The 12,306-nt window shown below is 39.0% G+C and overlaps 1 protein-coding gene across 1 annotated transcript in view; it reads right to left on the reverse strand.

Annotated features, from left to right (window-relative positions):
- LOC108271629 (contactin-4) overlaps positions 1 to 12,306 on the reverse strand; it is a 188,131-nt gene that overhangs the window by 59,721 nt on the left and 116,104 nt on the right. Inside the window, exons 2-5 of the mRNA XM_053683821.1 lie at positions 7,148 to 7,295; positions 5,051 to 5,177; positions 4,074 to 4,249; positions 2,591 to 2,686 (exon numbers count right to left, since the gene is read on the reverse strand). Coding sequence (XP_053539796.1) covers positions 2,591 to 2,686; positions 4,074 to 4,249; positions 5,051 to 5,177; positions 7,148 to 7,214 — 466 coding nt within the window. The 5' untranslated portion in view covers positions 7,215 to 7,295. The remainder of the gene's footprint in view (positions 1 to 2,590; positions 2,687 to 4,073; positions 4,250 to 5,050; positions 5,178 to 7,147; positions 7,296 to 12,306) is intronic.

Genomic DNA, 12,306 nt, shown 5'->3' on the forward strand with positions numbered 1-12,306 from the left:
TTATTAACTTGTACAAATTTATATGCAACTGCACTTATGGTGAGTGTAAAGAAAACAAAACTTCCTCCACTTAACTGCATTTTTGGATGCTTTTCACTCATAAAGCAACAATTTAGAAATGCTTCCGGCCTTGGTTCTGGAGGTTTTTCAGTGTTTTGTTTCTTAATGAGACAGAGACCATAGTGTGGAGCAGCTGGATCTGCCAACATCAGTGTCAAATTAAGGGGTGCTTATTAAAGGTCTGGGAGGGCTGGAGAGATTGAAACACAGCTCGATAAGAGCTTGTCTAAGCATGGCATGTCTAAAAGTCAGAGCTCGTTTTGTTTTGTGGAGATGAAAAGAAAACCCATTTTTAGACCTTAGACTAAAGACTTGACAAATTAAACCCATTTTGGAGGAATTGATGGGGGTGAGATTTCCCTTTCATGGTTACAGAATGGCAATAATTGAAGATGTTCAAGTGCTGTTCACCACATAGCAATTAATGACCCATTGACCCAGGCTATCTCATTTGATTTTATAGCAACAAAATACATTTTAGTATGCCTCATATATCTTATCTTCATCTCAGTTATTAGCACTGTAAATAATATTTATGGAAGCAATACACACAAAACCCCTGTATTTCATCCTGATGGTGACTGTGTGAAAACAGGTAGGAATGTAAAATAAACTAAGATGACGTTCTGTTCATATTTATATACTGAGTTTTATAGAGATTATTGTTTTGTGGACTTCATTCCATCATTTTGACTGATGAGCTTTCATTTTGATGGTATAGTCATAATTTTAATATCTAAAATTTGCATAAACAAGGTACATACCTCATATCTTGGATACAGAGTAACAAACCTTTTGTACATAGCACACACCAGCATAGACATGGAATAAACAGAGAAATATATTTATTTGCATTAATATTACCATGATGTCTTATTGTGAAACAGATAAAACTGAAAGGGAAAAAAGGAATAACTGTACAGAATATCTCAAAATCCACAAGTGCAGAAATACAGTATGGTTCCGGTTATCCAATGCATATATCTATATGAAAGCACTCAATAGGGGAAGTGTAAAAGGGAAAAAGGGATTGTGGGCTAAAGGAGGGAGGGCCGTTATGCTTCAGGCCATTCGCTCCTCTGGAAAATGCAACCGAGTGGCAGAATGCTGGGCCGATGGCGTGAAATTGCACCAATGGCATGCGTGTATGTGTGTGTGTCTGTGAACTTTGACGGGCCGCTAATCAGCTGCACATAAGCACAGAAGACACCAGTGGCTGCAAAGAGGGATAAAGAAGCTTGTTGCTCCACAAGGACTGCCAAGTGCCTTTATTACCCAGCAATATGAGACCAAGCCTAAAGATAATAACCTTTCCAAATGACCGCAAGGGCACACATGGCATTAAGAAAGAAGGAGGTATGGAGAAACTGAGCTAAATGCCATGAGGAAGTGGTGTATGTGTGTGTGTGTATGTGTGTGTGTGTGTGTGTGTGTGTGTGTGTGTGTGTGTGTGTGTGTGTATAGGTATTGGAGGTAAAGAAGTTTTCAAATGTGAGGTGGTGAAAGTCTAATAAATATTCTTTCTGCCAGTTTAGAAAACCAGCTCTTGTAAGTACTTGATGCATGACAGAGAGAGAAATTGTTGTCACATGACTTTTTGCAAGTTTTCATTCTTTTAACTGGTCTTAACTTGTCAAAACACATTACACACACTGGTGAGGACATTTGCTGTGAGTTATGACACAGTGCAGTGTTGCTAGATTTTTCATGTGTCTTGTTCTTGATGCATGATTCTTGAAGTTTAACCTTTTTCTATAGTAATCTTACTATTTATGCGTCTGTGAACCAAAAAAAGAGTTATTTACTTAAAAATATTAACTACAGAATTATTATTTTGTAAAGTTTGTCATACAATGAGTTAAGAATAAGATATACTTGGTAGAAATTTACGAATTCATATTTTTACACAGTGCTGGGTAATGCACCTTTGTTGTTTTCAAATAGTAATTCTTATTGTTTTTTTGTTATTTGTTTTACATATCATAAACAAATATCTTTGAATAAATTCCATTTTATAATATTTATTGTGTTGTCAGTTTATTGTCATTGTGAGTCAAAAACAAACCACTAATTAAAAATAAATACTAATCCATTCTCATTGTTCTTGTTATTCTTTTAGATTTCATATATTGAAAGATGTCCTTGCTTACAAGTACACACAACTGCTGCTGTTAGATACAAAAACAGAGCTAAATTCAAAATATGTCTTTAAATTTATAAGCTTCCAAGAAAGGAGTATTCACTATAATTTGGAATAATGCTTTTCTTTTCAAGATACATGCTTAAACAAGCACTTTCAACTGGCATTTGTGTATTTAAAGTTACCCTCCTATTCCCATTTCTCATTGGTGCCACCTGCTGGACCAAACAATAGTTGGGCAGCTTTGAAAATAAACAGTTCAATACAGACATCCCACAGATATCCCACCATTTACCTCCAAGTTGACGTTGGTGAAGATGAAGAGATAGATAAGGTTGCTTTATATCGAAAAATAAAATAATATTAAAAGCAAAGCTGGGAGCACATTACCTCCAAAATGGAGTGGTGGGCCACACAGCAGCACAACAGCCTGGCATTCTCTTACTGAGACTGCATTTCTGGCCTTGTTAGTGAAATTCTGAAGATCTGCAAACAACAGTTATGCCATTAGTTTTCATTGTGCAAAGCACCATCTCATTGAAAGAGCACTCACAGGACAGGAACCTTTAGAAAATACCATTCTAATCCACAGAGAATATCTGAAATACCACTAACACTGCAGGCATCAGTCAGCCAATTAAAAACAAAGCTTTTAGTTAAGCACTTAATCGGCTGTCTACTGGAAAGCTTGAAAATATATTGTCTGAATGTCAGATCCTATACACAATGGAATTTATTATAACTAATTCTCTACAAGAATGAAACAACAATTATTACAGTGGATTAATACATTATCTAGATCCAAAATTCACTTTCCAGATACAGAATAAACTGTTTCATACAAGTTTGCTTGTTATAATCCAAAAGTAATGATATATTTCTCAGGTTTAGGATGGCATGATGCAGGAAATTCCTTTTAAAGCTGATGACATTGGTGGTGTTATGAACACAAAAGACTCATAGTATATATTGCATGTAAAGATGCATTCTTACATAAAGCCAGAGAAAAATATTACCAATAAGTACAAACATTGATGAATGTCTATGTCACTCAAGAATGTTTAGTTTTGGAATTGCAAATGACAACAGATTTGCTTTTGCCGTAAGTATACACTGATTCAGTATGTCAATGTCTATATTTCTTCCATGAAATCAAAATATTTTTTGCAGGAGCACAATTGTATGTTGAAGGCATCATCCAAATGAGAGACTTTTTTTGTAGTTGTCAGAAATAGGCACATCCTGTATATTCAGACCTACATCATATACAATAAGTGCCATAAGGCATTTAATGCACTTGAGGGAAAAAAGAGATAGTTTAATAGTAATGTGCTAATATTGTCTGACCTCTTGCCTGTCTCAATCACCATTTGTGTCTTACATTCTGGATTTGTTTGTCTGTCCTGGATTTGTTTGTCAGTCAGGCCTGATGGAAGAATTCATGAAAGTGTTCTACAAACATGCAGTACATTTTATGAGAGTTTATGAGATGAATATTCATTCACCAACTGTCCTTAAACATCCATAATAAATTAAGTATTGGTAAACGAGTTTTATTTTATGGAAATCTGGCAAAATTCTCATACATGGTTATGGTAATCCGACATGAGCAACAGATGTGGTGGCTAGAGATTATGATGCCTTCATAGATAATGATACAGTTTGCTTTAAATATCATGAAATGTCCTGTATCTGATACTGGTACATGTCTAGAGTGTAAGAGATTTGTATTACCTTTGGTAGCTGATTCTAGTATTACTTAAGATTTGACTAACATTATGCTAAATGCATGTGAAAATAAGAGCTCTGTGAGGAAACGTTTCAATTCTGTCACAGCATAAGTGACAGAATTTGATGTGTGAATTCTACTCACAGGCAAACTCCACTTTGGCCTTGCGGCTCAGGATGGTTCCAAAGGCATTAGTGGCAATACACTGGTAAGATCCTCCGTCTTTCATTGCCTGTGGGTTATTGATCAAGAGGTTGCCCTCTACTAGGCTGTAGTTCAAATCAGTGTAAGTGTCGAAATCTTTTCCGTTGAATTTCCACCTGCAGGTGAAGGGAAATACAGTTTTGCATTTTTGAAAGCAACTGAACAATTGTGAGGCAGACATTAATTTTAATTTACTGGCTATGTAAATCTACTTAACCCTATGTGCACTTCAGACGTGTTCTCTGTTTAGCCCTAGATTAGCTGGTCTATTTATGCCCTGTCTTTTTCTCATTGTGCAGTCTTATCAATGTTATTGTGTTTTACTGTGCTTGTTTTTGTGTTTCTTAGTTCTAGTAATATGTCTTGCCTTTCCTGGTTTTGATGATCCTGTGTCCTTATTTAGGATTATAGATGTTTCTCATTTAATGCTGTCCAACTGTTATTTTGACACCTGCATATATAACATGCTGCTTTTACGCACTTGTGTCCTGCTTCTACATGCACGTAACATGCAACAGGGATCATTCTTTTTGTGTGTGTGTGTGTGTGTGTGTGTGTGTGTGTGTGTGTGTGTGTGTGTGTGTGTGTGTTTATCATGTTTATTTCCCGTCAACGCTTAAGTCAAAGTGACCATGAAAAATCATGTTCAGTATAAAGAACTAAACATGCTAGGCACATTAGGTTTCATGTAATAGCCACTGTTAGCATATAATAATTGTAAAGTTTTAAAATAGGCAATTTTGAAAGTAAATAAAATATAGGAAAATTGCTCATTTCAATTAAGACCTCATTGATTTACATTATGGCTTTGCCCTTTACATCCTAATATCCTTAAATAAACACCAAGACCTGACCCTTGGCCAGTGCTCTTTGTCTAAAATGTTGAAAAATATGAGACTGTATGAGCCATTTATTACCTGTAATGGGGCAGCGGATTTCCTTTGGCTTTGCAGTTGATGAATATCTTGGGGTCTTCAGTGCTCAGCGGAAAGACACTGTCACTAGGCTCTTGGGTGAAAACAGGTCCATATTGAATAATTCTCTCTGCAAAAATGCAACACCAGGTCCATGTTGGCATATTCAGAAAAAAAAATCATGTTTCATTATTGATACACAAAGAAGAAAAAAATAATGAAGTGGAAATTTCACCTTTTTTTCCTCTTCCAGGAAAGGGGAGAAATGGGTAACGCTATGTATATTTACAAGCTAGCACTTCAGCTAGCACTTCAGATTAGCAGACCATGAGAGATACATAAAAGCAGTTATTTGTTGGATCTCTCCAACACAAAATAATTCCATCTATCCTACGCACAAAACACATGCCAGAGGCAAGTTCATTGCCTTCAAAGTCTCAATAACAGTTGAACTGAGGTGAGGCAACTAGCTAACTTGCTATCTTTCTCTTTTGGCTTGTGACATTATCCTTTCTTAAATATATCCATCTATCTTATATACTTTACTTACTTGGTTCAATTTAATATGATTTGTTATCATTGCATGCTTTACTATTTCAAGTATATGAACTCCCCTTTCCTTTCTCGATGCTCTTGTTTAATAGGAACTCATAAGAATATAAAAATACGCTCATCTGTAGGGTCACTGCTGTGGTAATTTGCCACTGTAATGCTGATAGACAGACAGACAGACAGACAGACAGACAGACAGATAGATAGATAGATAGATAGATAGATAGATAGATAGATAGATCTGCGATCAATCAACGACCGACGCTGAGTAATACCTACTCAGCGTGACTCAAGGTCCCTTTCAAGAACCTTCAAACTAACTGTTCCTCAGTGATGGAATGAATTTTCAACCTAAATCTGGATCGCAGAACATCTTCAAGAAACAGCTAAAGACCCACCTCTTCCGCGAACACCTAACCAACCCCTAAAAAATCATAATAAATAAATAAAATTTAAAAAATAAAAACTTACTCTGGCACTTACACCTCTTCTCTGCGCACTAGGCTTCTTCTGGAAGTCAATTAATGGATCTTGTATGGTAGCACTACTTGTATTTTTCTCTGCTTGATATCGCTTTTCTTGAATTTTCTCATTTGTAAGTCACTTTGGATAAAAGCGTCTGCTAAATGAATAAATGTAAATGTAGATAGATAGATAGATAGATAGATAGATAGATAGATAGATAGATAGATAGAGAGTGGGTTTTTAAATGACGTACATTCACCTAGTGCAGAAATATACAATTTACAAATTGATGCACATTTGTAAATTCAACACAATCTGCAACCAAGCCTTCGTCACAGTTCAGAATATGACAGTTAAATCTCAGCATGTTTTTTCTTTGTTCATACCCCTCATCATTTTTTAGGGATGCATCACCTGCTTGTTCTCTAAAGGAAAATTCTCTCTCTCTATCTCTTTTTTAACAGGTCCCTAACCTTGACAAGGACAAAGTGAAATGCTCCCTCCCACATAGTCAGGCTAATAGAATGGCCTGTTTGCCTGGGGTGAGGGCCTCATGTCTCTTCATTCATTTTTCCCTTTCCTTTGCTTCTTTTATATGTCCTTTAAATGAAGGGAATTAATGATCCATTTAGAACAGGGCCGATCATTCTGGGAAAGGCGGTTGTCTTCACTGCAGGGAGGAAGTTCTTGAGCCACCTCTTCCTCGAAGAGGAAGGAGTGGATTAAGAGAGTCTGTGAAGGTTTTCAATCATTCAGGTCTGTGTGCCTAGTAATAGATGGTCAAGGCCACTTGACTTGTGGTTTTATCTTGAAGACTTTTCATTGAATGAGTTTCATAATTTCTAGGGAATGGTGTGAAATTCCAGAAAAGTCTTCAAGATCTTCAAAATAATCTTCAAAATAAGGTTTGATTGTGTAGTCCATGAAGATGTATCAAAAAAGAAGTAGCCATATAGGCAATTTAAGGAACTTAATTGCAGTGTGCTCTCTATGCAATAATGCACAAACCTCCTCTTGTGAAGTGCAGAAATGGGAATTAAGCAGATCAGTGTAGAATTAAAGGCTACTGGAAAAATACTGTACCTGCGAGGTTGCATTTGAGTGACAGCAGGGTTAGGGCTGTCCATGATAATAAAATCCTCATCTTCATAATTCAAAGACACACTTTTAGTTTCATTTCCCATCCAAAATACCTGAGTGATGTTCTGGTGTGCACGTCAGCTTCTGTTATCTGCAAAAGAGAGAGACAGGAAGAACTGAGATACTGCAATGAAGTACAGCACTACATACACTGAAAGTCTGTTGGAAAATCTAGCAGCAAAGCTGGAGCTTGAGGAAAATCAGTAATGCATTAATAATTCATTCATCCAAATAAGCACGGGCAGAATCCCAGTCCCGCAGGCTCACAGCTGATCCACGGCAGCCGATATTTAGTGTCGACACACTACTATGATAGTCTCCAGAGACAGAGCAAGAGAGAGAGAGAGCAAAGAAACCTGGCTTTGCTTGTAGCTGTAACATCTAAATACACATCTGTTTGGCACTGTTTGGATTGTGTTAAAAGTATTAGTTCTATGCATATGGACAGCAGTACTGCCATGATAAGGAACCTACAAACTGTACAATGTGTATCTTTAAACAATATTACAAGTTGATATAATGAAAGGTGATGTCTTAGACCAAATCTGTGTTTTCTGTGAGTGATGAGCAAAATCTGTCCAAGGAATCCAGTCCATTCAAGTACAGCGCAGTGAAAAAGTATTCTGATTTATTCTGTTTTTTTGTGTATATCTGTCATGTAAAGGGGATAGAGATGCCTGCAAGTGCAGTTTAAGCTTTTTATTAAGGAGCAGTAGCAGACAAATCCAAATCAATAGGGCAAAAATGTAGTCAAAAAGCAAGCGAGTGCTCAGCCATAAACAGGGCAGAACAAAAATCGAAAATGCGAGGACAAAAACAGAATAAAAAACCATGGAACGATAAACACAATGATCAAAGGCTTGGTACGGATCTGGCAGAAAAGGTCTGGGTTACGCATGTAACCCTGTTCCCTGAGAAGGGAACGAGACGTTGTGTTTGGCATAACAGTATGGGAGCGCCCTTACACGCGCGACCGGTATCTGAAGCTTGTGTAAAATCATGCTTCTATTTATAGGACTGCCATGATCAGGTGATGTGGCAATCAAGCATGTCGTGTGATGTAAATATGGCACCTGTGAACCATGCTGTCAGCCTTTATTATCTGAAGCAAAGACGCAATTCACAGGCCTGCCCTGGTATGACAAATCTAGGCAACGTCTCATTCCCTTCTCACGGAACAGATTTACATGCGTAAACCAGGCGTTCCCTTTCAAAGGGAACTCAATGTTGCGTTTAGCATAGCAGTATGGGAACGAGAATATCCACTCCGTCATTCCGAGGGTACGGCCTGTTCAAAAAGACCCAAGCCTCTAGTCACTGCAAGACACTCGAATCCAGGCTGTAATAATGAACAAATGTGTGTGGCGTAGACCACCCTGCAGTAGCACACACATCCTGTAAGGATACCCCTTTGGACAAAGCCTTCGAGGAGGCGACTGCCCTAGTGGAACGAGCCTTTATGTCCAGAGGCATAGCGAGACCGCGTGCCTCATAAGCGATAGAGATTGTTCCAATATCCAATTAGAGATGCGCTGCTTTGACACGGCATCACCTCTACTGTTGCCGCCAAAGCAGACCAGCAGCTGCTCCGACTTACGCCACTGGCTGGAGCGATGGACGTAAGTACAGAGAGCCCTTACTGGACACAGTAATGCATCCTCTCTTATTCCGGTGTGAGGAACCGAGGAGGGCAGGAAGCCTGCAACATTAGGGGAACACCAGGCTAGGGGAAATCTGTGACAGAGTCGCCCCCAGGGGCGCCAAAAAACACTACCCCCGGCGGTCCTGGCCCTCTGGGCAAAATGTACACACAGTCCTCCAGGTCCCGAGGCAGGCATTGTCCATAAAATAGCTGGTTCCTGGAGGAGCCGAGAAGCAGACATGAGGCTGGGGCAGACTCACCGTGGTAGTGAGGGGGGAATAAGGCTTGGGAGGTCGTGCTGTCAGCCTCAGGTGTGAGCTGGTCTTGGGAGACTTTGTCATCAGCCTCAGACAAGAGTTTGACTTGGTAGGCTGTCTCGTCAGCCTCTAGCAAGAATATGACTTGGGAGGCTGTCCCGTCAGCCTATGACATGAACAAGACTTGGTCAACCATGTTGTCAAACTCAGACATGAGCAAAGTTCAATTCAATTTTATTTGTATAGCACTTTTTACAATAGACATTGTCTCAAAGCAGCTTTACAGAAATATCAACATGGTATACAGATATTAAAGGTGTGAATTTATCCCAACTGAGCAAGCCACTGAGTGGCGACGGTGGCAAGGAAAAACTCCCTAAGATGTTTTAAGAGGAAGAAACCTTGAGAGGAACCCGACTCAGAAGGGAACCCATCCTCATCTGGGTAACAACAGATAGTGTGAAAAAGTTAATTATGGATTTATATGAAGTCTGTATGGCCTAAGGAGCAGCCGTAGTCCCAGCAGTCTGGAATTAGAGAAGATTTGAGCTCCATCCAGAGGCAGAAAGGATCTGGATCTCTAGTATCTCCATAAATTCGTGTGGGGCTCGGCAAAAGGAGAGAGGGAGAAAAAAGATTATTATGACTGCGAAGTAGTAAAATAGAATCTAGTCAGGGTAGGCTTGAGTAAACAAATACGTTTTAAGCCTAGACTTAAACACTGAGACTGTGTCTGAGTCCCGAACACTAATAGGAAGACTGTTCCATAACTGTGGGGCTCTATAAGTGAAGGCTCTTCCCCCTGCTGTAGCCTTCACTATTCGAGGTACCGTCAAATAGCCTGCATCTTTTGATCTAAGTAGGCGTGGCGGATCATATAAAACCAAAAGGTTGCTTAGATATTGTGGCGCGAAACCGTTTAGTGCTTTATAGGTTAATAAAAGTATTTTATAGTTAATGCGAGATTTTACTGTTAGCCAATGCAGTATCGATAATATTGGTGTGATATGGTCGTATCTTCTGGTTCTAGTTAGGACTCTAGCAGCTGCATTCTGGACTAACTTGAGCTTATTTATATTCCTACTGGAACATCCAGACAGTAAGGCATTACAGTAATCTAATCTAGAGGTGACGAATGCATGAACTAGTATTTCCGCATCATGTAGTGACAATATGTTTCTTATCTTAGAAATATTTCTGAGATGAAAGAAAGCTATCCTAGTAATATTATCTACATGAGCATCAAATGATAGGCTGGAGTCAATAATCACTCTAAGGTCTTTAACTGCTGTACATGATGAAACAGAAAGACCATCCAGAGTAACCATGTGATCAGAAAGATTACTTCTAGCTACATGTGGGCCTAATAAAAGTATTTCTGTTTTATCAGAATTAAGTAAAAGGAAGTTAGTTAACATCCAACGTCTAATGTCCTTTACACAATCCTCAACTTTACTAAGCTTCTGTCTGTCCTCTGGCTTCGCTGAAACATACAACTGTGTATCATCAGCATAACAGTGGAAGCTAATTCCATGTTTACGAATAATTTTTCCTAGGGGTAGCATAAATAAAGTAAAGAGCAGTGGGCCTAAAACAGAACCCTGTGGAACTCCAAAAGTAACCTCAGTACGCATGGAGAAATCACCATTTACATCTACGAACTGATAACTGGACAGATAAGATCTGAGCCAGGAGAGGACTGTTCCCTTAATGCCGACAACGTTTTCTAATCTATCAAGGAGAACAGTGTGATCTATAGTATCAAAAGCTGCATTAAGGTCGAGTAACACAAGCAGCGAGACACAACCCTGATCAGAGGTCTGTAGAAGGTCATTTATTACTTTAACTAATGCTGTCTCTGTGCTATGATGAGGTCTAAATCCCGACTGATACATTTCATGAATGTTATTCCAATCTAAGTACGAACATAACTGCTTTGCTACAACCTTTTCTAAAATCTTAGAGATGAAGGGCATTTGACATTGATTTATAGCTGGACAATTGAGACGGGTCAAGGTCAGGTTTTTTAATCAAGGATTTAATAACTGCTAATTTAAGTGATTTAGGTACATAGCCAGTGCTTAGGGATGAATTGATTATATTTAAAAGTGGTTCAATTACTTCTGGACAAATCTGTTTAAACAAACATGTAGGTACGGGATCTAGTATGCAAGTTGATGAACTGGCTGAAGAGATTAATGTAACATAGTGGGCCATGTCGTCGGCCTCAGGCATGAGCAGAGCTTGGTTGGCCAGGTCACCACATTGACTTCTGGCTGAAGCCTTGCAGGGGAGACCACTTAATGGGTCTCAGGCTGGACCTATGAAGATGAGGTCGCCACACTGACCTGGACACACTGGAGCACTGCAGGGATAGAGGCTAGCTCATCGGCCTTTGGAGGGAGTTTGGCTGGAGAGGCTGCCCTGTCGGCCTTCCAAAATTCTTCCAAGAGCAAAGCAATTACTCATGTAGCACGTCACAAAATAGCCAAGGACAACATCAAAGGACTTACATGCCTCTCTTGCATCAATAAAGGTCACTGTTCATGACTCCACTATCAGAAACGCACTGTGCAAAAATGGCTTCAATGTAAGTGTGGCAAGGTGAAAACCACTGCTAACCCAGAAGAACATTCAGGCTCATCTGAATTTTGCCGAAACACAACTTGATGATCCTCAAAAGATTTGGGAGAATATTATGTGGATGATGAGTCGAATGTGAAACTGTTGGAAGACAGGGGTCCCATTACAGCTGGCGTAAACCAAACACAGAATTCCACAGAAAGAACATCATACCTATGGTCAAGCATTGTGGTGGAATTGTGAAGGTGTGGGGATGCTTTGTTGCTTCAGGGCAACTGGCAATAATTGAGGGAAATGTGAATTCTCCTCTCTACCAGAAATCCTAAAGGAGAATGTCCAGTCTTCAGTCCATAAAATGAAATTCAAGCGCAACTGGATTATGCAGTAAAACAATGATCCAAATCCTAGTCCTAGAAGTAAGTAAAAGGCTGATCTCCAGTTATTGGAAGTGTTTGATTGCAGTTAATGCTGCTAAAGGTGGCACAAACAGATTTTTTGTCAGAAGTTTAAAGGGGCAATTAGTTTTTCACATTAGTGATAGGTATTGGATTTTTTTGCTTTAGTAAAAAAACAAAAAAACAATCTGTATTATGTATTTACATAGGTTGCCTTTGTTGTAT

The sequence above is a fragment of the Ictalurus punctatus genome, chromosome 11, assembly GCF_001660625.3.
Source record: "Ictalurus punctatus breed USDA103 chromosome 11, Coco_2.0, whole genome shotgun sequence".
NCBI classification, from domain to species: Eukaryota; Metazoa; Chordata; class Actinopteri; order Siluriformes; family Ictaluridae; genus Ictalurus; species Ictalurus punctatus.